General features: G+C 31.1%; 3 protein-coding genes across 4 annotated transcripts in view; 2 read left to right on the top strand and 1 right to left on the bottom strand.

Annotated features, from left to right (window-relative positions):
- The window catches only part of LOC145754134 (uncharacterized), a 9184-nt gene extending 8007 nt beyond the window's left edge, over positions 1–1177 (top strand). The window contains exon 4 of the mRNA XM_082570557.1: positions 76–1177. Within this exon, the coding sequence (XP_082426683.1) occupies positions 76–546 (471 nt within the window). The 3' untranslated portion in view covers positions 547–1177. The remainder of the gene's footprint in view (positions 1–75) is intronic.
- LOC145741185 (cadherin-23-like) lies at positions 710–26491 on the bottom strand. The gene is made up of 46 exons (XM_082558730.1): positions 26464–26491; positions 25533–25699; positions 24886–24936; positions 24549–24728; positions 23796–23932; positions 21389–21500; positions 20648–21020; positions 20409–20569; positions 20206–20335; positions 19926–20097; positions 19332–19497; positions 19063–19180; positions 18673–18836; positions 18500–18605; positions 18289–18419; positions 17986–18160; positions 17768–17916; positions 17379–17559; positions 17080–17213; positions 16806–17009; positions 16599–16724; positions 16395–16502; positions 16113–16251; positions 15715–15999; positions 15454–15638; positions 15122–15361; positions 14911–15027; positions 14596–14785; positions 14196–14386; positions 13819–13956; positions 13621–13740; positions 13270–13447; positions 8104–8318; positions 7626–7783; positions 7058–7206; positions 6693–6897; positions 6181–6457; positions 5876–6039; positions 5582–5742; positions 5117–5310; positions 4186–4316; positions 3949–4044; positions 3760–3804; positions 1868–1946; positions 1090–1179; positions 710–814 (listed from the first exon to the last, which is right to left on the bottom strand). The coding sequence occupies exons 1-46, from the start codon at positions 26483–26485 to the stop codon at positions 710–712; spliced, it is 7119 nt and encodes a 2372-aa protein (XP_082414856.1). The 5' UTR covers positions 26486–26491.
- LOC145764199 (uncharacterized) lies at positions 8695–13466 on the top strand. 2 transcript variants are annotated; one of them, XM_082575804.1, is made up of 13 exons: positions 8695–9444; positions 9581–9626; positions 10183–10260; positions 10469–10823; positions 10903–10972; positions 11085–11165; positions 11243–11533; positions 11609–11677; positions 11879–12085; positions 12168–12329; positions 12440–12534; positions 12722–12855; positions 12936–13466. In XM_082575804.1, exons 1-13 carry the CDS (start codon positions 9381–9383, stop codon positions 13099–13101), a joined length of 1818 nt encoding a protein of 605 aa, XP_082431930.1. In that variant the 5' UTR covers positions 8695–9380; the 3' UTR covers positions 13102–13466. The 2 variants fall into 2 exon arrangements, with proteins under 2 accessions (XP_082431930.1, XP_082431931.1); XM_082575805.1 differs by having other exon boundaries at positions 8696–9444; positions 9593–9626.

Genomic DNA, 26491 nt, shown 5'->3' with positions numbered 1-26491 from the left:
AAATTAAAATATAACACTTTTCTGAGTAAATTTGCTATTTCTTTTAAAGTAACTTCTTTTAACACCTTTCTTTAGGCTTGGGTTGTAAACAACGATAACAGTCAGAGTAATTCACACAACGCATCTTGGTTAACATTACGAGGTCGCAACATACAACTTCAACACCAAGACCACGTGAGAAACGCACTAAGCGTAGCGAGTCCTCGATTGGTACAAAGCGCGTCACCAACGTCACGAGGTCGCTACCATAAAACTAATCAACCCAGCCCCCGTTTATATCCGGGAAATCCCCGATGTGTGAGCACGACCCCTAGCGACCTTGCCATACGGGCTCAAATGAAGTCGCCTTCACCCCGCCACAAAAGCGCCCGCGTCATTGGAACAGTTAAGACACCTATCTATGACGTCACACGCTCCTCAGCAATAGGAGGCAGCGGTTACTATGGTAATAAACCAGTTTCCATAGACGAACAAGTCGACGCTAAAACATCGCGGAAAGTCCAGCCTCTAAAATCGCTCGTTATAAAAGTCCCATACACTACATAACAAGTTTTCGTGACGTCATAATTATTTGCAATTTTTTTTGATGCCATGTTTAATTTTTAAAAGGTGTCAGTTACATCTCAAAAAGTACCTCCAAAAATATTACAATACGCGGATGTAAAATTCTAAAACAAAGAAATATATAAATGGTGACGTCACAATTACCTTAGAACGACGATCCGCTTTCCGATCCATGCAATGCGGTGATTGGCTTTTCACATCCGGGAGCGTGCAAAGTGATGTCATACTCGAACGCGTCACGTGTGTTTAACTGTTGTGACGTCATAAATACACAAATTAAAATATTTCAAACAGTTTTATTAAATTTCGATTTTCACAGTAAAAAACATGATTATTTGTGATTTAAAAATATAAATAAATATAAGTTTGGATTTTAAAATCAAATCTAATTTTGATGAAAACAGTTTTTTTGTGTCGCTATAGTAACATACTTGGTGTTTTTTGGTTAAATAAAATTATGTAAAATAAGCACGTGATTTTTGCTCGAAGCGTGTGAGTGGTGGTCATTAAACGTGTTGTACTTACATTCGGTGATTCAATGACGTCAGCTGACCTAGCTGTTCTTCTTACATTTGACGGAGACCAAAGCAAAGTGCTCGCAAGGGTTGGTGCATCCTGCAATTAGTAAAAAATAATTTAAAAATATAAAAATTATAATTTTTAATTTGAAAATGTGTTTTGAAATAGTAAAAACCTGTTTGAACTGAATTTGTGAAATGTCACTCAAAAAATGTATTTTCGAAAAAAAAATGGAATTTTTTTCGCTTTTATCATAAATGTAAACAAGGGTTAAAAAAACAAAGTAACTTCTTTGTTGCAATCATGGGGTTAACTGTTAAGTAAGTGTGATTTACGAGTGAAAGGCGAAACGCATTAACTGTTATTTATTCTAGACTTACAGTCTATTTGTCACAATTAAAATATAAAAAAAAAGATAAATCACTTTAAATTTTTTTTATTTTGTGGATAAATTTGTAAGCTTTAAAACAATTGTCCTTCTGTTTGAAAAAGGTTATTGTACCCGGATTACATTTAAATCGCTCGCTTTAAATTATTTGTTCAAGATCAATCAGTTAAGCTAGTGTAATTGACCGTTAAATAACCACACAATGACTTCATTTTAAATTATTCTTAAAAATACAAATGATGTAAACAAAAATTTGTAATGTCTACTTCACCAAAACATAACCAAAAAAAATTGTGTAAAAAAATGTATAGATGTTACTTAGTTAAACATATTATATAAATGTGAAATTTTCATATACTCAAAAATGTATACATTTTATAAATAAATGTTATTTACCGTTGTATAGGATCTTTTTACATTTCCATACTTTGGTCTTGATTCTCTTACTCTAGGCTCGGGAGGCTTTTTGTTTGCACTAAAAATACAAAAGTGAAATTGTTAATTCAGCAAAAAAAGTAAAATTAAATTCTTGGTATGTCGTTTGACAGTATAATTATTCATCAATCCGATGTCTGTACAATTTAAAATAAGTAGCTGGGACGACATTTTTTTTATAAATTACTCTTCAAAACAACACAATTAACTAGAAATGCTATGTTTAAATAATTGTTTCGATAAATTAGTGCCCGAATATCAAACAATTTTAGAGGAATTTAGTGTCAAAGTATCCTTTATTTCACGAGGAAATCCTATATTTAGTCTGTGCGTCCGACTAAGTCGCACTTAACTATACCGCGTAAGACATTAATGGCTACATATTAGCAATACCAAATCCTATCATTTTTACGGTAATTGTTCGAAATCAGGTAAATCGCTTTTCAATGAAAGTTGGCGACCTTTTTAGGCACAAAGCATAGCGTGAGAGTTGATCTATGTTAGGAGATGGTAAACTAAACGTTTAAAACCGCATAAAACAGGCTTAATCCGGATTAATTAAGATTGATTGCCAGCCTACAAAAGTGCTTAGGGGGGCTGTTAAGTAAACTACCGGAAGCATAGACGCCCAATTCCAGCTGATCCAGAACAAATCAAACGAACAAACGCTGCTTTTGTTAAAGAGGTTTACTTGAATTAAACTTGGACCACGATTAATATGTCGTCAGAGTGGGTGCTATTTAAACAAAAAATTAAGAAAAAAAAACAACCAAATTTATTTAACACAACGTTGGTGGTAAAGCACATACCCCAGAATAATAATTTTATTTGCAAAAATAAAATATGTAAATTAAATATTAACATTATAAATTCCATAACCAGTTCCATTTTTAACAACATAAAGGCAGACACAATTTACTCGGAATAGCGACTATTAGGAAACGAATTAACAAGTTTAAGACAAATCTGTGTTACTAATTACCAGCTTTTAGCGTTATTATTCTTCCTAAACGCTCAATTAGCAGTTAAAAATAAATCCACTTGTCGAAAATATGCGATCCACGCGACTCTTATTAAATGAAAATTATATTAATTATTCTTAAATTTAACAAAGATGAAAAGAAAGTATGTTTAAATTTTGTCCAAAAGTGATTCTGCAAATTGCCCTGCAATTTAAGAAGATCAGTTTCAGAACTAAACGGTTACAAATTGACCCTAATTTGAGATCAATTTTCTAACTTTTAGTCAAGAATTTCAGCGCGCCGAATCCGCCATTTTTTAAAACGAAATTATCCCTCTAACCAGGTTTTGACCTTTTTGTAATAGGCCGTAATCGGTCGGATGTTATTGTTATGGTTAAGGACCATTAGTGTTCATTAAAGGTCAGATTTGACAGATCAATAGCTCAGAAGTTATTTTTAAACTGATTAGGGTTTAGAATCACAAATTCCTATTATATCACGAGTGGCTTTTAATAAAGTTGTATGGCCTTATACCATAATATTGATTTAGGTTTACATTCCCGGCAATATTCAGAAATTCTCCCAATTCTACGAAATTTTTAACACGTGTTTAGGAAATAAAGAGATGTATGTCAATACCTTTAATTGGCCACTTTCATAAATTATCAATTTGTTAATTTATTTATATTTCAAGAGCACGGGGGTTATATTATTTTTTAAAACCAAGTTAACCGCTCTGATAAAAATTATTGAATTTACGGTTTTAATAACAGCATCTTAATACCAAAATAACCTATTTTTAAATCAAAATCGGATTTAAATTTAACCCCAACAGAAATAAATGTTTATTACTTTGATATATTTATTACATGTTGATATTTTTAATTTTACCTTCGAGCTATTTTTTCCTTTTGAGACGATTCAGAGTTTTCCTTGCTGTAAAAAAACAAAATATTATTAAAAAAACTTATTTTTAAATTTAAATCTACAAATAACTTGAGCTGTAAATCCAAACAAATTTATTTAGAATTTGGTTGAAATTTTCAGCACAGAATTTACAGGTCAATAACGTCACAATACCTTAGTTGTTTCTCCTTCCAAACGTCATCATTTTCATCGGGTTGGTCAGGTGACACTTCGGTTTGAGTTTCTTTCAATTTTTCCATTTTTATTCGATAGCTAAATTATAAAAATAAATGTCTTACCAAAAAAATGTGTATTTTAAAGCAGTTTAGGAGACATACATAATTCTTTTAACAAAGCATGATTTACTTTAATTTTTGTGTTTTTAAGTTTTTAACAAATTATACTACTTACTACTGCCTCATGCGGATGAGAAGAAGTATGCTGATAATGATCAACAGAATTAAAAATATGACTAAAATAGCAATCACGAATTGGAGAACGAAAATATCATTTTCGTTTGTTTCTGTTACCTTTGTAACCTCCTGTAAATTAAAATATAAAAATATTGATTTTTGAAAAAGTTGATATTTCAAATTTTATCCATGTAAATGGAGCGATTGTTAGTCTAGTTGGTAGTATTTAAATTTGGTATAATGTTTTGTTTTGTGGATCTACATAAAATCTAATATCAATTTTGAGATTAAATTTTATTCTTAAAGTGCTTGAACTTATTAAGTGACATAATAACTTAATTTAATTTGGAATCTTCAGACAACAATACACTACAAAGTACTTGACACGCTCTGTCAAAATCAAATGTGAAACCGTGATCCTAATAAGATGGGAACGTCTTTAACAATCACAATACATTGTCAGCGCAATTTTAAGTAAAAACGCGAAATCTGATTAATTTTACCTATCCTAAAAAACACTTGTGATTTAAAATGATGATTTAACATAATTTTTTTGAGATAAAGTGCCCTGACAAATGATTACCTTCACATGAAGTGCGCGCGGTTTGAAATGTTCATGACGAATTGAAATCCTTGTTTTTACAAGTGAAACCGAAAATAGAGTTGTGATTTTAAAACTTAAAAGGGGTCAAATATAGCTTGATTCATGGAAAATAATCTTACACATAAAAAAGTCGTCTATTCAAAGCCAGCAACCACGATAAATTTCCAAAATAAAAACAACTTGACTTGTCAAAACAATCATCTAATTACCAATAACATTGCCAATAAATGCGAATTACTTAGTTATGCTTTTAATATTCATGACCCTTAAACTATTTTGGCCATTTGTGACGTAGATGTAATGTGATTATGACGTAAGTACTCACATAAAATGAATAATCGTTAAAGAGTTTTTTTAGATTCGATGAACCGCTGATTAACTTTGCCAAAGTGCTTTCGTCGTTCCCCTTTGTATCGAACACGCGAATTATGACGTCACTTTTTGTGACGTCAATTTGTTGGTCGGTTTTCACGTGTTGACGAACTTCATCAATCGTCACAATGGAATTTGTGGCATTTTCTTAAGACAAAAAGGCATTTTTTAAAATTCTGTTTTTAACGAAACCTTAAAGATTTAAAAAAAAAGTGTTTAAAAATGTTATAAGCATTTAAGAAAAATTTATTAAGAAAACTTTTGTTACCTCTATTTTTCCTTTTTTTACACTTTTTTCGTAAAAAATTAACCGAAAAAGTTTAACCGACTATTAAAATTACACAAAAGAATTTAATAAGATGTTTTTTTTGGTAAAATCAGCATAAAATGCCTGCCTTTGGGATATTGAAGCACTTACGCAAAATTTCGGTGAATTTTTCACGTTGCTCCATAACGACATCTGGCGGACTGTCTAAAACAAACTGAAGCTGTTTGCTTCGTTCTCGAATATAAATAATAAGGGTTGCAGTCGTTGTAAGATTAGCTAGATCAGCGGCCAGTATGGTTAAATTGTACGTTCTAAAAATAAATAAATAATATTTAATTTCTACATACAATAGTTATACTTTTTAAGGTAAGCGTAAATTTATAAGATTTTTGTCAGTTTATATACTGTTAAAAATACTTTAATATTTTTTTTACATTTATTTACCCTTTTGGCTTATTAAGTTGAGTTGTCGTAGTAATTATTCCACTAAGTTGATTTATTTTAAACCAATTTCCTGATTCAATTTTGCCATCTTCTTTCTTTGAAAATTTTGAAGAAATAATTTTGTATTTTACTATATCGTTATAGTCCTTGTCCGTTGCATTTATCTGTAAAAAAGTTTTTAATTTTAAAAATTAGGCAGCATATGAATACAAAAAAGATTTAAGTTAACCAATTAAAAATAAATATCAACAAATGAACCTCAAAAAAGTAGCACAGCATTGCCATGACTTTATAAAAAAAATAACCTGCGCAACAATGGTGTCTTGCTTAGCGCCTGCCTCTACCGCTGTGACGTAACGACCACGTGGGAACGTCGGATTGACATCGATTAAGTCAGAAACTCGAATCGTAACTCTTAGCAACGATGTATCGTGCGCGGGGTCCCAGATAAGATCGATAGGAATTTGAATTTGGTTGGAAATTATTCCAACCGGTTCTTGTATTACGCTGGCGTCCCATCTTCCTACCATGAACGGTCTTGTGTAATTTTCGTTGTTCGTTGCTCCAATAATCAAGTTGTAACTGTGAATAAAAGTAGATAAAATGTAAAACACAACATTTTTTACATACTTAAAACAAAGAAAAAATGTCGTCTAGAAAAAAATGACGTCTTACTTCACAAAATTGAAAAAAAATGTAAAAAATTTATGAAAAATATAAAAAACAACATGTTGCAGACTTTTATTGACTAAGTTTAAAATTAAATTAAAAATTAAAAAAAAGGAAAAATATATCGCCTACAAAAACACCAACAAACCTGCTTATTAATTCACGGTCCAGAGGCTTTCTTAAAACAATCCGATTTTTAACAATTCCAAATATTTCAGCTACGTCATCATCACGTGACAATATGTGATAATATATTTTTGCTCTTTGGTCGCGGTCCGTTGCTCGCATCACGTGACCAATTGTAGATCCGACTTTGGCGTCTTCAGGAACGTCAATGGTTTGTGTAGCACCACCTAAATTGAAAAAAAGTTTTCAAGAAAAATATAAAAACTTTAACAATATGAGCTTATTTAAAAAATTAAAGGTAAAATTTAAGAAGAAAATCATATTATGGGATGAATATGCACTATAATGTATTTTAACCATCCAAAAGCACTTTAGCATAAAAATTACCTTCTTTGTTGCTATTCGGGAACGAAGGCCTATTATCGTTGACGTCATCAATAATAACGGTAATAATTCGTGACCCCTGTAATCTTGGTGACCCAAGGTCATGTGCCTTTACAACTAAAGTGTAAGTGTGACGCAATTCACGATCCAATCTGATGTTAAAAAAACAACAAAGTCCTAAGTAAAACTTATGATTACTCTTGACTTAATCTAAGTTTTAAGATTTAAAAAAACTAGAATTTACCATCTACTACATGCCATGCTTAATAGGTAATGATATTCCAAATATTTATAAAACAGATCTGTATTTTAGTAGTATTTTCCCTCGTTTTTATTTACCTTACTTTGAAATAAAACAATACCTAGATAAGCCAGTTGTGAAAAGACTGGATACTGTATACACGAATTAAATTGTTATCAGTTCCTTAAAGCAATAAAGGCATGTGGCTTGATATACTTAGGACGCAATTATTAAACCGAAATCAAAACCCATTTTACTTTTAATCAACAAGCTGACGAGAATAACAATTGGGTATGCATTAAAACATTAGAGTAGGCTTTTTAAAATTACCTTCGTGACGTCACGATTCGACCTGTGACGTCATCAACGTAAAATGCGTCCTGATTGGTTAGATCTGGGTCGTGTAAGGTATATCTGACGACACCGTTTAAACCTATGTCGTCATCGACTGCCAATGCCTGCGTCACTAGTAAACCACCCGGTTGCTCCTATGACGTCATAATGAAAATTAATTACTATAAAAAAGTTATATATGTTAAGAAAACTATTGGTTTATTGTTTATTAGTACTTTATGTTAAGATGCTAAAAGGTTTTTATAATTTTTTAAATTTTATTTTTGAAATATAAGAGTAAAATATCATATTTGGGCCTAAGGAAAACGCGTATGGCCTCGGTAAGATTCGAACTCAAGACTGCTCGAACGAAACCTGGAACAAGGACCAGTAAGCTATAATACTAGAGTACAATGTATTAATTCTCAAATAAGGTAAAGATTTAAGTTAAAAAAATAATTGATTATTAAGTTACCTCCTTGATTCTTATAACGTTGAATTCTGGTTTGATAAATCTTGGCACGTGATTATTGACGTCATTAATGCTAATTTGCAAAGTCATATTCGTCGCTCTACCGCCCCCATCGGTCGCTGTGATTGTGACGTTGCCAAACGTTGGGCTTGATGGAGACAACGTGATTGGTCGAGAAATCGTGACGTCACCATTGTAAGGGTCAATTGCAAACACATCTGAAATAAACAAAAAAAAAATTTAGAAACAAATTAATTTAAATATGAAATAGAAAAAGTTTTTATTTATAATAAAACTTTTCGCGATTTTTGTACACAAAATTTCACAATAATATTAATCACAACCAGTTATATTATTGCCTGCTTATTATCCTTTGTCGTTAATCCCGACCGCTACGAGATGATTGTGATTCTACAATCGTTTCTGTTACGTCATAATAAGGAAACTCAGTGCAAATTAGGGGAGGGTGTGGTAAGGCCTCGATTGAATGATTTCAAATAGGTCAATTGAGTAAATTGGCCACCGTATAGCATGCTAACAGTTTTATAATCAAGCTTTGACAGTCAAAACATTCGCGACGCAGAACAGCTAAACGCCGTTGTTTTTCTAGCCAACATACCAGTTAAACTGACCATAGCTTAGGTAAGTGAAAAGTGTCAGTGGGGCATCGTTGTCCTTTGTTAAATTTTAGTATTTGTATAATAAAAATGCGAATATGACGACTTGTTAAAATCCTGGTTGTAAACTCTAGTTATTGCTAATTAAAAGTATAGAGTATAGAGATCAAAGGATTTGCAGTCTTGCTGCGTTTACTATCCTTACTACAAAGAAATACGCTTTACGATACTAAGTATAGTAGGGCATATAGTTTTATAGCTAATACAAATCGCCTTACAGTTGTGTAGTTGTATTAACACAATCTAAGCTTGATTATACAGCACAAAGCGTAAACGAGTATTCGATTTGTAGAAGTTTAATTAAAGTTCAGTTATAATCAATACGGAATTATGATCATAGACAGACGTTTGGTTGGACTGCTTTATCTATAGTAAGATAAAGGCTGGAGAGTCGGTCTTAAGTTTTTAAATTGGGTAGAAAAATAAAATTAAATCTTATTTTGATTCAGTTACTATTTTGAAAGGTCATTTTTAACCGAGATAATAGCTCTATTTATTGTTTTTATCTAAAGCGCAGTTCTGACGTATTTGGCAGAGAATTTTTCTAAAATAAAATTTTCCGCATAGTTTTAAAAATAATGAGCTTGTGAAAAAAAAATTGAAATGGGGGGAACATATTCAAGAAACAAACGAAAATCAAGCAAGGAAAAACAGCAATTAAGTGATTGTAAATACCACAAATAAATCAATAAACGAATTTTAATTGTAAACAAGTTGTGTTAGGTTTAATAATTTTTATCGATTGCATAACTAAGGAATTCTAATTTGTTATAATACAAACTTGCCTATTTATAAATCTCTAGTTTTGAATTTAGACAACGAACAAAAACACCTCAATACTGATAAAAGGTAATTTAAATACTTAAAAAATCTTTAATTTAATAATTTGGAAATAAATGTAAGTTTTTTCCATGGGTTTTTATTATAAATATCTAATTTGCAGTCCTATACGTTCGTATTGGTTAAGCGTGCAGCTTTCACATTGTTGTTGTTGTGCTAATTTGAAGCACAAGTTAAGTGCCAAGCAATCAAAACAGAAAATAGTTTTAAAAAGTTGCATGACTGATTAAATGATGGATTTGGTCAAAGAAATGACTAAGCCAGCAGTAATAACGACATAAACAAAAATATTTTTTAAATTGATATATTTATTTTAACTTGGACTGAAGAGAAATGCTTTTTTATAAATTAATATTCAAATTGTTTTAAAATATAACAATTAATCATTTATTTAAAGTCCATGGCACAAAGAGCTCAAAAATGGGATTTTTAGTATAAAAAACCTCAAAATAATATTAGGGAACCACTTCTTTTAGTTAAACAAATTGTCAAAACAATAGCCCAACCGCATTTTTGTTGAAACGCCCCTTCCTAAACATATCAACCTCGTTCTTTTACTTGGCAGGAGCGTGAAGAAACGACATTTCCGACAAGTGGCCCATGACCGTAAACAACAGAGGTTATCGAAAGCACAGTTAACCAGGTGCGTATGTTGTACTGTTGGCTTTAGCTATATTTTGTTAACTATTTTGTATTGTAAATGATTTTTAAAATACATTTGCTCTTGTTTGGTACACTTTAAAATTTATTAATAAAGTTTTTAATTAAGTTTTGCGTATGTCCTTTGTATACATAAAACTGCTATAACCAATTGTCTTGTAAGTTTTTAAAGTGTATATTTCTTTTAACAGGCTTTCAGAAGACCTTAAACGAACGTCATGGTACCTCGGACGTCGACTCGGTTTTACAGAAGCCAAAGTACGACAAATAACTAATAGTCACGTGACTATAACAGCGCAAAAACGCGCCATACTTCTTCTATGGCGCAAAAGACGCAAGTTTGGAGCCACGGCCCAAAACCTTATTATAATACTAGAACTCGCGGGATATGAATACGAAGAGTACAAATGTATTCTTACGTCACGCGTAGATGACGTCACGGACATTTATCAAAAAGCCCCTAGTTTAAAATCCCCGACTGAAATTGACGTCACTGTATACAAGTCAATAAAAGTGAGTCAGCTAATGGTAGCACAACCTGATCAGGTATACAAAGATGATGTTGATTTAGTTAATGTGATAAGATAGTACTAGGTTACTTGATCAAACTTTTTTTTTAAATCAGGTTTACGAAAATGTTTTGTCTGATGACATCATTAAATTTACAAAACGAAATTGGAAACCACCAAAACATCGTAAGTTTTCTCTTTAATAAATTTGCTACGTCACATAATCAGAAAAATTCGCGTAAAAAAAATTTGAAATTCATATAATCAATTAAAGTTATTTTTATTTTCAATTTGTTAGCTCAAAAAAGTTATGAAGTTGCAACGAGTACTGACGATTCCGGAATCGTGACGTCGCCAGACCAGTCATGCGTTCATTCAGGTAAAATATTACCAACTTTTTTTACAACTTTTGTTTTTACAATTTTTACCAAAAAAAAAATATTTAAAAATATTCAGAGCGAGATTACTCGAATCAATCAGACACCAAATGCAGCCACGTGATAGATACTCGTTGCTATAGCGATTCCACCACTAATGGATCTATGACGTTGTCGTTACGTCACGAATCCGATGACGAAATAAATCGAATTTTTAAATCAGAAACAACTGACCGCGACAAAAAACGTCCAATTATTGAAATTAATGAGTACCACAGTAAACACTTTGCTGACGTCATTCAAGTTAAGGACACAAAAAAGTTACTACCGATCGAGCAAACAGATTATTTTTACCAGGACGCGTTTAGAGGTATATGCGAATTTTTTTAAACATATATTTTTTTTGTGCTTTAATAAAATTTTATTAACTACTTTTAATATTCAGGTTCTTCTTTAAAATCCTACAGTTTACTAAAGTTTGGCGGAAGAGGAAAATTTCCAAGTCGTTTTAAAGGTATGTTAAATAATAGAATCTACCATGCAGTGCAACCTATATAAACCCTTATCATTGGTTTAACTACCTTCAATAATATTGTCTGATAACGGGTAATTGAACTGGTGGAAAAATTAACGCATTTGTTCAATACATAAACCCTCTTTAAATTAACAATAATTATACCTAGGAAAATTACTTTTAACATTATTTTTTGCTAAGGTCTTATTTCTGGGATCGACGTCACTTCAGACAACGACATAATAGTGTCGGACAGCGACAACATGCGGATACAAATATTCGACCAATACGGAAATTTCAAGGACGCTTTTGATACCCAAAGTGAATTAAAACCGAAAGGATTATTCGTAACAAAAAACAATAATGTTTTAGTGTGTTGTGGTAAAGAAGTAAGGGTGTTTACTATGGGTAAGTACTTTTTTCTATTAGAGTATTAGTTAATGTAATTTTTCTACCAATTATAAACAAATAAAATAATTTTTTTTTAAAGGTGGGGAGTTTAAGACGATTTTCGGACAAGGGACTTTCCGAAATAACTGCTATAGTGTTTGTTGCGACACAATGGGCACATTTTACGTCACAGATATTGTCGGGCATACCGTGTCGGTGTACGATAATAACGGAAGCATACGGAAACGATTTGGTTACCAAGGTAACGTGACGTCATATTTGTTTAGTTAATTACATTATATAACTAATAAATAAAAATTTTAGAAAATTTAGGAAAAGGTAAAATATTGAAAACATATTTTTTTTATTTAGGTAAAAATTTAATGAATTTTGATCAGCCAGTAGCGTTGGCAATAAGCGACAACAAAGAATTATTGATAAGCGACAGTCAAAACCACTGTGTTAAGGTAAAAAAACTTATCCAAATTTTATAAATTTTAACCCAAATTGCAGTATTTCTTACCACAAAGCATTTTTTTGGCCAATATTTAAAATGTTTCAATACAAAAATTACTTTAGCAGACAATTTAAGACTGCAATAAACTTAGAAAAGGAAGAATTTGTTTTTTATTTAAAAATTTCTCTATTTAACAGGTATATTCGTTAGCTGGTAGACCCTTACATGCGATAGGAAGTAAAGGAACGAATGACGGAGAGTTTTGGAATCCGTTTGGAATTTGTTTTGATAAAAATGGATACCTTTATGTTGCTGATTGTGGTAATGATAGGTAAAAGTAATTTACACAGTAAACTCAAGTTGAAATTCGCATTGCCATTAAGTTAAATTAATAATTATGTTTTTTTATAGGATATCTATGTTCGACCAAACTTACAAATTTATGCGTCACGTTTTGACCGAAATAGACGGGTTAGAAATGCCGAGTTTTATTCGAATTAACTCACTCGGTCAACTTATTGTAAGCGAATGGAACAAACAACAAATTAAAGTTTTTAGTTTTGGAACCGCGGTATGACGTTATCACTTGAGTAACTATGACGTAACTATGCTGACGTCATGGCCTGTTTAAATATGTTGACAAACAGAATATGCATAACGCGAATTGTTTATTTCGCACCAAGTTGTATGACGTCATAAACTTTTATGTTATAAACTTTTATGACGTCACAAAATTCAAACAAACCTTTGAATGACTCCATCGAATATGTCACGTGGCCGTTTGATCCTACGTCATCGTCAACAGCTGTTGCCTTGGTGACCAAGTATCCAGGTGCCGCGTTCTCTTGAACTTGTATTGACCTCTGTCTCGGTTCGGTGAACACGGGTGAATTATCGTTGACGTCACTCAGAGTGACTTTTATCTTTAAAAATTTTATCGTTCCAATTTACTCTTCCAAATTTTTTTATTGTGTGCGAAATAGAATATTTTATAAAAAAAAAGTGTTTTTATATTTTTACCAGAAACAAAAAAATTGTAAGATTTTAAGTTTTTACAAAATTTCTTAAAAATTATAATTTAATTTAAAGTTGTTACTTGTTTTGATTCTTCCCGACGATGTCCCTCCGCTCCTTTAATATTGTCAGTTGCTATTACAGTGAAGATATATTCATCCGCTACTTCTCGGTCAAGTTTCTTTGCCAAAGTAATTTTTCCCTTTAAAAATTAAAAAAATAAATGTTAAAAAAGCTATTCTTATGGAAAATCAAGAATATAATTTAAAATCATATTTACGGTTTTTGGATTAATCTTAAAATTTCCCATTGCACCAAAAAGAGAATAGTTAACGTCACCAAAATCCCCTTGATCGATATCAGTAGCAGACACTGTCGTTAAAGTAGTGCCAGCTTTTTGGTTTTCTGCGATATTTATCTGGTAAAATACATAAATAAAAAAATAAAGTAGTGTAAAAAAGCGTCAGATAGAATTATGTTCAATATTCTATTAAGAAATACTAACAATAAAAGCATAGTCTACAGTTTTATTTTTGCTTAAATAATTTGGGTTAATGACAGACTACACTTTTATATCCTGTTGTTTTAACATGTTGAATTAATAAGAAAGGTGTTTAAAATTTTTAAAATAAAAATATAAAAAATTAAAACGCTTACATCATATGAGACATCATCAAACACAGGTGAATGATCATTAACATCGTTTATCCTCAAATATACTGGTAACCTGGCACTTCGACTGGCAGGAAGACCTAGGTCACGTGCAACGATCGTAAAGTTTAACCAGGCAGAACCGTCTGACGTCATTAATCTTTCCCTGTCTAACCGTGATGACGTCACTACAATGCCTAAATAAAAAAATATGGAATTTGTAGTTTTTTTTGGAATTTTTTATTTTAGACTTTTATTTTTTTTTAAATTTAAATATTTAAAAAAATTATATTTTTATATAAAATTTTAAAATAAAAAGATATCCTTAAAAATAATATTAAAACTGGACAAATATTTTATTAACCCGAATTTTCGCTTTTCAACTTCAATTTTCCTTTAACTTTACCCTCCAACTGATAAGTGACTTTCCCATTTAACCCCTGGTCAATATCATTTGCCTCGACCTTTAATACTCTTGTCCCCACTTCCACTTCTTCTGCGACGTCGACAATTACGTCATCATCCATGATTATAACGTCATTGTTAAAGGATAAATCAAACACGGGAGAATTATCGTTTTGATCAACAATATCAATCTTTAACAAAAAATAATTTAAATAATATTAATAAATTAAAATGCAAAATAAAATGTCGTATCTATTTTCTTAAAATAAAAAAAAAACTACAAAAATTTCAAAAAATTTTAAATGGGAATATTCACCTGAACGATCATATCCTCAGAAGATGATGCAACCTCTTGTGATGAAGAGTTTTCGTCACTCACGGAAAACTTCATGATAATTCGTGAACAGAGTTCCCGATCAACGGTTGTCGTTTCCTAAAATATTTAATTTTTTTTATTCTTCATTTATTCAAAAAGTTAATTTATTTAATTTATTTAATTTAACATTTAAAATTTTTTTTTAACTTACTTCTAAGTTTTCTGAACTCAGCACAATTTTGCCGGTCGTGGCGTTTAAGTTAAACCAGGACAAAATGACGTCATTTTCCGACTGCCTGACGTCACTGGGCGTCGCGTCCACCATTAGAGGTTGACCTTTGGGGTCAAATATTGTTACGGACGACAAAGTGTAAACAAGATCGGGTTCGAGGTCGTTGTCAATAGCAACTAACTGCACAACGTCGCTACCTACCGGCGAGTTTTCGTGAATCTAAAAAAATTATTTGTAAATTTTTATTAAAATAAAAAAAAATTATCAATTTTTTTAATATAAGCAAGAATGTTTAACTCAAAATCGTGTACCGATATTTTTTGCGGACTGTTGGCAAACTTCGGCCGGCTATCGTTGACGTCATCAACCGTTACCATGACAGTAGCTGTGCTGGACCGCGCATGCGCAGGAGATTGATCGGTCGCAATCACGGTGAGTCGGTATTGTGACGTCGCTTCACGGTCGAGTGATTGTCCAGGGGAAACGTAAATTATACCTAAAAGTAATCAAATAATTTTAATTACAAAAAATAAATTTGAGAAATACATTTTTTGAGTAAATTATTTTTTTACCAGTTTCTGATCCAATTTGAAATTTATCAAAAGCCCCACTCTGAATCCGATAAAAAATTTCCCCATTTTTTCCTTTATCAGGGTCAGATGCAGTCATGCGTGCTGCCACGTGACCGGATTGCGCACTTTCAAGAATGTTAGTTTTGACACGGCGGTCTCGGAAGCGGGGTGAGTTGTCATTGACGTCATCAACCGTTACCTTGACAACAGCTTCGGCAAACAACCCTCCCACGTCAGTGGCGCGGACTACGAGGTCGATGACGTCAGAAGAGAGACTTTCTCGGTCTGTTAAGATTTAAAAACTCAATAAGAGTCAAAAAATATATAAAAAATTATAAAATCTTTAAAAAAATTAAATTAAAAAATAAATTAATTTATTAAAAAAATGTTTTTTTTACCTAATGTTTCAGTGGTGTACATGTTCCCGCTATCAACATCGATTGAAAACAACGATGACGTGGAATCACCTGATTGGATGGAATATCTTACAGCCGCATTTGCTCCCCCGTCCAAATCTTTAGCAATCAGGGGATTTCCCTGCAAATATTTGCATTAAAAAAAGAAAAAAATTCAACTTAAAAAAATGTTTTTAATAAAAAACTGCCTATAAAATAAAATACCAAGCACATTTATAAAAAAAAATTGTATATTTTAATAACAAAATATTTTTATCTACTGACCAAAAAGGTAAGTTGTGTTCCTGGCGGCGAATTTTCATCCACGGTCGCTGTATAGGGTAATTCCCCAACAAACCTTGGTTTTTCGTCGTTAATGTCATCGACAAAAACCTTTAAAAAATTTAAAACCAAATTTTATAAAAAAAAAATTAATTTTAACAATTTATTTTTGTTGTCAAGCATTTTTAAATAATTTTTTTTACTGACCAGTAGCGTTTTTGTCAAAGATCTCGAATTTCTTTGATTTTTTGGATTATCTTGAATAGTCACGTGCAAACTGTATTCACTTTTAGCTTCACGGTCGAGCGGTTTAGCTAGGTAGATGATACCAGTCTAAAAATATAAATTATTAACAAACTAATTTCTCTAAAAATGTAACAACAATATTAAAAACAGCAATTTTATAATTCTTACATTTTCGTCGATCTCAAATACGTCGCCGACATTTTGCATCGAAAATGTGACGTCACCGAATTTTTCCGCATCCAGGTCACGTGCCTGTAGTCTCGCAACAGCCCTACCCACTCTGGTTTTCTCGCTAAGGGAAAGTCGTTCGGGAAAGTTTATAAATTCTGGAGAATTGTCATTCACGTCAACGATTTTAATCGTAACATTAATCTAAAAAAATAAAATAAAATTTTAAAAAAATGAACAGTTTAATTAAAATTGCATAAAAAAAACAACTTACAGTGGCATTGTTAGGATTTGAACTTAAGTCCTCGGCCATGATTGTTAAATTATAAACTTCCTGATTTTCCCGGTCTAGTTCAGTTCCTGTCGACACCCTAAGATCACCCTCATATGGAGAAATACTAAATTTTCCTAAATATAAAAAAAAAAAATTAAAATTGATTACAAGACATTCTAGAAGAAATGAAAAATAATAAATAAAACATAAAAGAATATAAAAATTGTAATAGTAACACACATCCAAATTAGTTTGTTAAATTCTTAAAAATTTAATAAAAAATTTAAATTGAAAATTACCTTGTTCATTTCCTTGCACGATTGAATACGTCACTCTCCCGTTATTTCCACTGTCTACGTCATCAGCTTGGAATGTTGCAATATTAGCTCCTATGACGTTTTCCAATAACTCGTATTTAGTTTTAGTGCCGGGTGCAAACACAGGAGAATTATCGTTGACGTCGATTATGTTAATAGTCACCTAAAATTAATTTTGTTCAAATATTTTTCAATTTTTTTGTTTTTTTTACGACTTTTGGTAAACGTAGGTAAACTTAACCACTTAAAATTACCATATTGCAATTGGTGATAATGCTTAAATGTTATAGTAAAAAATAACTTTAATCATAAAAAAAATTAAAATTTAGGAAAAATATTTTGTGACTTTTTTTAATAAATATTCGATTTACTTTTGCTGTAGATTTTCTTGTGACGTCACCGCTATCCTCTGCCTCGACCGTTAATGTCACGTGATCGCCCAAAACTTCGTAGTCAAGCGGTCGTACCGAACGTATTCTTCCGCTTTGCGAATTGATTTGAAACAAGCCATTGACATTTCCTAAAAAAAAAATTAAAAATATTTAAAAAAAAATAATTATTTTGCTTAAAACAGTTTAAAATTACTTACCCCCTACAATGCTGTATTTAATTAACCCATTAGTTCCATCGTCCCTGTCGCTGGCAACAACAACCATGTCTTCCAACGCATTGTTTTCGTTGATTGTGACGTCATAGTTTGATTTGGTGAATGTTGGAGAATTATCATTTAAGTCAAACACGGTAATTCGAACAAATTCGTCGCTCTATAAAAAAAAAATAAAAAATCGTAAAAGTGAATTAAATCACGAAATTTAGAAATCTTTAGAATTTAACATTTTTTAAACGACAGTTTATAGAAATTTTTTTATCTAAAAAAAATAATTAAAATTACTGATCGCTGCGGATTCCCATTATCCTGTGCAGTAATTGTGACGTCATAATACTGTTTTGCTTCGTAATCCGGCGAGGTGCCAGGCTTCGTTTTTATGTCTCCAGTTTTTTCGTCCAACCGAAAAATAGTTGCTACAAATCGAAAAAAGTTAAAAGTAAGAAAATTTTGAACTAAACCAATTAACATTTAATATTAAAATTTGTATTTGTACCGAATTGATCTTGTCCACCAGTGACGTAATAGCTGACGTCACCATTATTTTGTAAATCAGCATCAACAGCTAACACGCTTCCAATTGTTACACCACCTCCAATATTCTGTAAAAAAATTAGAACCAACATTTTTAATTTGCTTTTTTTATTAAAAATATATCATGTGACAAACCTCCTCAACCGTAAAGTTAGAAGCGAGGATAAACTGAGGATTGTTGTCGTTGACGTCATCAACAGTGACCACCAGGGGCGCTGTTGAGCGAAGAAAACCAGAATCAGTAACTTCCAAGGTAAGCTCAATGGAACCACCTTCCACCGCTTCAAAGTCAAGAGGTTCTAAAAATAATAAAAATAAAATTAATAAGTATTTTTTACACTTTGTTGATAAATAAAGCTGTTTTCTTTATCAATTTTTTTTTAAATTCTAGTTTATATTTATTTATAAGGCCAATTGACCTAACTTATATTTAAAAACATTATCTTACAAATACAAATAGGCTACATTTAAACATATTTTAAGGTATAAAAAAACTATTTTTCGTTGAATTAAAACAATATTTACCAACTATATTAATAACTCCTTTTCCATTTATTGTATCAATTGAAAAATGGGTACTATAAGATGATGGTGCAATACTGTAAGTTAGATAATTATTAGGATAGGAGTCGTCATCAGTTGCCTAAAATAAAAATTAAATCTTTTTTAGTTGAATATATAACATTTAAAAAATTTTTAAAATAAATATAAAATTAAAACCCAATTGAAAAGTTGCATTTTAATATATTTTTTTTTAAAAACAAGGCAAAAATTAAAAATTGAAAAATTCTTACTTTTACAGTTAGTACATTATTTTCGACGTTGTTTTCATCAACAGTGACGTCATACCGATTTTTCTCGAACCTGGGGGTATTGTCGTTATCGTCTATAATGTATATTGTCAATAAAGTTTTCGTGGAATAAGGGTAAGGTCCTGAATCTGTAGCAACTATAGTGTATCTACAATAAATTTGTAAAACTTGTTACTTTCAGTGTATAACGTATTTTTAAATATTTTTAAAATAAAAAGAACATTAATTTTAAACACCAGAAGCATGGTGTAGTAGTCAGAACACTTTTCTTTACTACATGAGACCCTAGGTTCAATTCCCTCTGGTTCTATGCTGTTGTGAGGCGCTATAAACGATGTGAACTCCTGCCGAGCCAGCACTAGTCAGCAGCATAATTATTGGGCAACTATAATCTATAAAAACTGTCAAAGGAAACTCGAGACTGGGTCGGGGTAACTGATTTTACTCTATGTTTGAGTCGTTAAGTCGACCATCTCACATGGGAAATAAATAAATATAAAAAAATAGCTAACAAACGGTATTTAAATAAAGTAATATCAATAATTTATTACATTATTTTTAATTTAAATAAATTACTGTTTTTGTTTTGCTGTTTCGTAGTCGAGTTTTTTCAACAAGGTGACTTTCCCGTTTCGCTTCCCAATACTAATCTCACCTCTCCCTTCCTGCACTGAATAAGTAATTCGACCAAACTGGCCTAAGTCAGCGTCACGGGCAAGCACAGTTAAAATCACTGAACCTACTGGCTCTAAAAAAATTAAATATATTTTCCTTAAAGAAATTAAAATGTAATAAAGGCTCAAGTTTAAAGCCTTTAAATTGAACTTCGAATTTAAAAAAAATTAAGTTCTCTTACCTGCTTCGCTAACGTTTGCAAAATATTGTTTTTTAACAAATTTCGGTGCGTTGTCGTTTTCATTTTCTACGTCAATAGTGACGTCACAAGTTGTAAATAAGGATAAGTCGTTTGATTCGTTGGCAAAAATCTAAAAAATAAAAAATAAATCCTAATTATAAAGTTTTTTTATTTTTAATTAAAAAATTTTGATAAGTAAAAACCTTAAATTGTAATTTCTTTTGCGTCTCGTAATCCAACGGTTCTTTCAAAATAATCGACAAACTTGTTTCTTTACGAAACGTCACTGGACTCACTGTGATGACGTCATTGTTACGCCATCCCACCGATAAGGTGACGTCACTATTTGGGCCTTGGTCGTTGTCTTTAAAATTTTTTTTTTTAACAATAAAGGTCAGTATATATATTATTTTTTTTAATTTTAATACGATGTTAGACTTACCTGTAACTCTTATTTTAGTTGGTAATGGAACTCCGACTGGAGTCAACTCCGAGACCGAAAATCTCACTTCACTTTGCTCAAACCTCGGCCTCTCGTCGTTAACATCATCAACAGTGACGTCAAAACTGATTTCGCGAAACGCGCCCCACATCGAGGCTAAATGGGGGGTCTTCTCCGTCGCACGAACGGTCAAAGTGTATTTACCGTCGAAACCGATGACGTCACGATCAATTGGTGACGCGACTCTGACGTCACCCGCCGTGGTGTCCAATAGGAATTTTCCGTCCTGGTTACCTGACACCAAAGAATAAACGATTTCGTTTGGTGACCCTTTATCTCCATCTACCGCATGTACACATACAACACTCGTACCCTGTAATATTACATTTTTTTTTAATTGTTGTTTAAATTTTTACCTGACTTAATGAGTAATGTAACCTAAGAAACATTGTATTTGGTGGGACCATATTGTTTTGGGTGCAAACCGCACAAATGCAACACTATTAAGCACTGCATTTACAAACAATTTTAGCACGTCAAAAAACACACCCTTTCGCACTTTTTTGGTATTAATCCCTATCACCTTAACTTGATGTTAAAAATTAAAGAAAAAATATTAAAAATAAATCTAAAATAAAAAAGTAACAAACAAAAATCTGAGAAATGCTTCATTTTTACATGTAAAAATATAATTTATTTTACTTTAATTTTGACAAAGTTTAGCTTTAAACATTAACCCACCAATGCAATATCTTCATTGATTGTTCTGTCGTAAGGAAGATTCTCGAACTCCGGCTCCGTGTCTTGGACGTCATTGATATTGACCAACACCGTCACTGATGACGTCATAGGGCTAAAAATTTTTAAAAAACATTGTTTACTAAAAAAAATAGTTTTTTTTTTATTTGTAGTAATATATGTATATGACGTCACAAGGTGAATTTAAATGGGTAGTTTTTATGAATTGTGGTTTATTTCGACTAAAATGTAGTCCTGTGGTTAAACTGAATTTATTTATTTAAAATAAAACGTAAAAAAATATGGCTCTTCGAGTACGGTATTCAAATTTTGATAAAAAACAGATTTCAAAGTCTTCAGGAACCGTTAAAGGTGAATGCATAAGAAATAGCTGCCTACATTTGACTGCTAATAAATAAACTAAAAAAAAACATTTCTATTTAATTTAAGGTCCATCTAAGTTAAAAACGCCTACAACTAAATCGCACAAATCATTTGAGGATAACTTGAATATTGTCAAATTGGCGCCAAATGAAACCGTTCTCTATCGCCTCCATCGACCAAGGCCGAAAAGAGTCTTAAAAATTGGTAAGCTTATCTACCGATCGGTTTAATGTTTAAAACAAGTTTTAAAAATTTTAATAATAAAATTTAGATAACCATTTTTTTAAACAAACAATATTTTGTAATTAAAATTATCTTAGAAATAAAAAAAAAAAAAAAAAATTAGTTAAAACTAATAACAGACTTAGTCATGTAATTTAAACTTATAACATAAACCAATTACTTCTAAAATTTAAAACATTTTTTTAGATACTGGTTCAGCTATCGATAAAAGGGCTTCCAATAAATTGCCTAAACTATTACAACCGATAAAAAGAAGCAAATTGCTGAATTTCAGTACTGAAGAGAAAAGATGTATCAGCGTTCTAAGAAGTCGGATTATAGATGTGGTAAACGAAATCCAAAAAGAAAGTAAGCTAATATTATTTTTGAAATTTAAAACAATTTGTTATGTAATGGTCATGATTCAGTTCTTGTGTTTATTCCTGGGTTTTGAAACATTAAAAACTGCATTTTTAACAGGGTCGGTAGAGTTAGATATATCACGTTCAAACACCCTACCTTCCATACAGAAGAAGAATGAGAAAAAGGGTTAGAAATATTTTACTTCGTTTTTATTAAATTTTTTTTTTTTACTAAAATTATCGTTTTTATTAAAATTTTCGCGTTTTGATTAAATTTATTTTTTATTACTAGCTGAAGATGACGTCACAAAACTGAGGCCCAAAACGCATCACGTGTTATTACGTAGCACACGGACGCAATCGGTGACGTCACGACACGATGACCTCACTCTTAATGAAAGCATGATGTTAAAACAAGTCCTTACCGACATTTTGAGGCGAAAATTAAGGGAGGAATCAGAACGCGACGAGGTATATATATGACGTCATCACCGTTTAAACACGTCATAATGAAAAGTGTTTGTTACTCTTGGTTTGAATCAGTAATTTTAAAATAAAAATTTATGTTGTTTAGCTTTCTTTATGCTCAAATAAAAAGTTGTTGACAAGTAGGAGTGGAAGTAGACCCCAATCTGGACTTCTAAGTCGGGTAAATAAAATATTTTTCTATTTAATTAATTTTATAAAAAAGATGTTACCATATAAAAGGCCCCAAAATAGTAAAACGCTTTGTTCTCCAATTTTAAGGCAAGCAACTTGACATCCGAAAACCCCAAGAAAGACAAAGGGACAAGTGACGTAATAAGCGAAATAACAAACAGTGGAGACAATGGAAACAAACGACGACAACAACAACAAAACGAAAGACAAAAATTTCGCAGCGTAAGTTTAAAAATTATTTTTTATCGTTTTTATTTTTTTCCCACACTTTTAAACTATAACTTCCTTATTTTACGACCTTAATTATCTCGCTAACCATATTGCATTCACGTCTGTACTTTTATCAAACGTATTATAACAAAAGGTATTCTCTTTGATCGAGGGTAATTAAATTTTTATTCGTTTTAATAGTGATCGTAAAAATATAAGAACCTGTTTATCTTTATTATATTAAATTAAAGATTTTTTAATTTTACTTTTTAATTTTTTTTGCTATTTTAAATAAGACCCCTTTTTAGAGAATGCCCCAGCAGGGTCAACGACCCCAAGTTAGGTTATTCTCGGTCGCTGGAAGCAGCAGAGGGTCAACAGCTGATTGGATTATGAGGCAAAAGTTTGAGAAATATCGATCTTAATAAATATTTTGTCTAACAAAAAAGTGTTTTCCGAAAATATAACTTAGAAGCCAAAAACCCATGGGTAGTAAAAACAAATTTTAAAAATTTATTTCAAGTAAATTAATTTTTTATTTTTGTAAAAAAAAATGATTATTTTTAACTTACTTTCGAACGTCTTGATCGGTCGCTTGCACCACAAATTTATATGACGAAGCGGTCTCATAATCGATAATCTCGCTCGTGGTGAGCACGCCAGTGTCTGCGTTCAATCGAAATGGAACTGGGTCAGATGCATCTGTATCCTAATAAACAATCAAAAAATAATTTCACGTTTTCATTACTTGTTTAAATAAGTTATAGTAACCCTTTAGAAACCGAAGGCAACGATTTGAGCCAGTTTTATCGACATTGTTCTAAAGATTGATTAGAAAAATCGAAGATTCATGTTTACTATTGGACTTTTATATTTTTTAAGACTTTGAGTTTTATTAAACAGACTATCCTGTTGTTTGCCTGAGTTCAATAACTTAATCCCGCATTAAATATTGATAGAAAATCCCCAAAATGTCCCAAGTGAGTTTTCTTAATAGGGAAGTTATCAATATGGCAGAAGGTTGTGCTAAAGTCTTAACTCCGGCATTTGCGCAACTCAAAGTTTACACTTTACTCATTTTAAGTACAATTAATATTTACACTTATTTTGAGTACGCATTAAAAAACTAAAGAAAAATAAAAAAAACTTAGTTTAAAATTGCTAAATAAGCAAAAGATCAAATCAAATACTTTCAAATTTAAAAAATAAAAACATTTTAAAATGAATTAACCACAAATTGATTGGTTTAAAAAAACGTACACAAAAAAAAAACGTTTTTTAAATTTTTTTTTTAGAAAAATAAAATTATTTTTAACAAAACTAACCTGCTCAATGTTGTATCTTATAATTCCACTAAACCCCTTGTCAGGGTCGGATGCCACAATTGTCATAACTTCTGTTCCAATTCGAACCCTTTCCGGTATTGTGGCTTCGTAGGGGGGTGAATCGAATACGGGGGCGTTGTCGTTGACGTCAATGATGCGTATGTAGGCCTCTTTTTCAGCCTGGTATTATGACATCATAAAGCAAAAATTAAAAATCATAATAAGTTTTTTTATTGTTTTAAAACATAGTGGAATTATATTTTATTATAAAATAGTTTGATGATATAATTAAATGATAAAATTTATCTATGACGTAATAATAATGATGTCATAGTACCTCGCTAACTCCATCAGAGACACTGAACTTGACTTTGTATCGATCGTCGATCTAAAAACAAGATAATTAAGTTTTCTAAATGTTTATTTACTTTTCAAATTTTTAAAACTTTTGAAATTTTTGGCAAAATTTATTGGGGACGAATAATTTTCCGCCCTTCTGCAAATTGCAAAGTCGTAAAAACGTCGAGATTTGGTCGTTGTGTGCAGTTAAACGCCCGATTAGCGACAAAACCAAAAGATTTATTGGTCGTGGGTATTTCCACAATGACACGCGTAATTTAGTGCATCGAAATAAGCGTCACGTGACCTTAATCTTATAAAGTTTTATCCAATGAAAATGCGTCTTTTTTGTTAAACAGTTAATTTTATTATAATTTTTTTTTAGTTTTGTAGAATTTTTAATAAACATACAAAATCAGTCCGTTGAGGTAAAAATTAATAAGGTCAAAAACCAAAAACCCCGACGTAAAAGCTATTTTTAAACAACTTTATTTAAACTATCCATACTATGTGTAATATTAAACAAACAAAAGGCCAAAAAATAAAGTAATATTAGAATCAAATATTTATAAAGTAACATATAGTAAATATAATATTAATACTTTAATATCTAACTTAACAAATAAAAAAAAAATGTTAACTAACTTCTCTGTCAAAAGCTTTTCTTAGTTTAACAACTCCAGTTTTTGAATCAACAGTAAAATACTTTTCCCCGATTTGACCCTTGACCTTAAAGGTCAGTTCATCATCTTCTAGGTCCCACGCTCTTAAAACAATCATCTCTTCTGAGGTGGCATCGCGGGGTCTCGAACCTGAAAGTATTGGTACAGTTTTTAAAAAAACACATATATATTTGAAAAAAGTTTAAAAATTAAAAAAAGAATTTAAATTTAATATTTTTGCTTTTTATTTACAGAATAAAATTTGTTTTGCAAATTTACATATTTTATAAATGAAACATAGTCCTTTTAAGTAAGTGTAAACTTATTATTTGTAAAATGTTAAAGAAATGCCATTCAAACAATGCTACACCAATGTTATAACATTCCCATAATTTCGGTAACATAAAATAGAGTTCTTATCAAGAAAAACTTGATTAATTGATACAAAACGTCTTAGAAAGCGTTGACAGTTACTTTATATGTCCAGATAAAAAAACTCGACTAAATTACAATTTTAATGTGATCGAATGGATATAGTAACTTGATAAAAATTCTTGGAAATTGACCAGAATCTATCACTGCCAAGACATTAACTTGGAAAACTAATTTCCATTGATTGGTTAAGTGGTTCGGTTTAATTAAGGGACAGCACTAAAAACAGTTACATTCTTACACGTAAATATATTCTAAAAGTGTATTATGGATATATCTTTAAAACTAGAACGTAGCACAAGTGAATACGTTCTTAAATATATGCATAATTAATAATATACACAATCTATACAAAAACTGTTGCAAAAATATCGCCTGCAGAATTTACCAAAGCAATGTTTTATCTAATACATGCTTTTAAAATATATTTTCGCTTTTCCTTACAATATACAATATTGAAATTAAAATCAAATATAACTCACCGACAGGTTCGTTTTCGTACATACGCCA

The sequence above is a fragment of the Corella eumyota genome, chromosome 1 (assembly GCF_963082875.1).
Source record: "Corella eumyota chromosome 1, kaCorEumy4.1, whole genome shotgun sequence".
Lineage (NCBI taxonomy): Eukaryota > Metazoa > Chordata > Ascidiacea > Phlebobranchia > Corellidae > Corella > Corella eumyota.
Note: the sequence above shows the minus strand (reverse complement) of the source record. Positions and strands in the feature narration are given on the sequence as shown.

Coding starts and splice junctions, on each gene's coding strand:
- LOC145741185 (XM_082558730.1), bottom strand. CDS start 26,485: ATGTACGAAAACGAACCTGTCG. Junction 15,362..15,453: donor ACAGTCCGCAAAAAATATCG/GTACACGATTTT, acceptor TAATTTTTTTAG/ATTCACGAAAACTCGCCGGT. Junction 7,784..8,103: donor ACGTTATAAGAATCAAGGAG/GTAACTTAATAA, acceptor ATGACGTCATAG/GAGCAACCGGGTGGTTTACT.
- LOC145764199 (XM_082575804.1), top strand. CDS start 9,381: ATGGGGGGAACATATTCAAGAAACAAACGAAAATCAAGCAAGGAAAAA. Junction 12,086..12,167: donor AGTAAGGGTGTTTACTATGG/GTAAGTACTTTT, acceptor TTTTTTTTAAAG/GTGGGGAGTTTAAGACGATT. Junction 12,856..12,935: donor GCTGATTGTGGTAATGATAG/GTAAAAGTAATT, acceptor GTTTTTTTATAG/GATATCTATGTTCGACCAAA.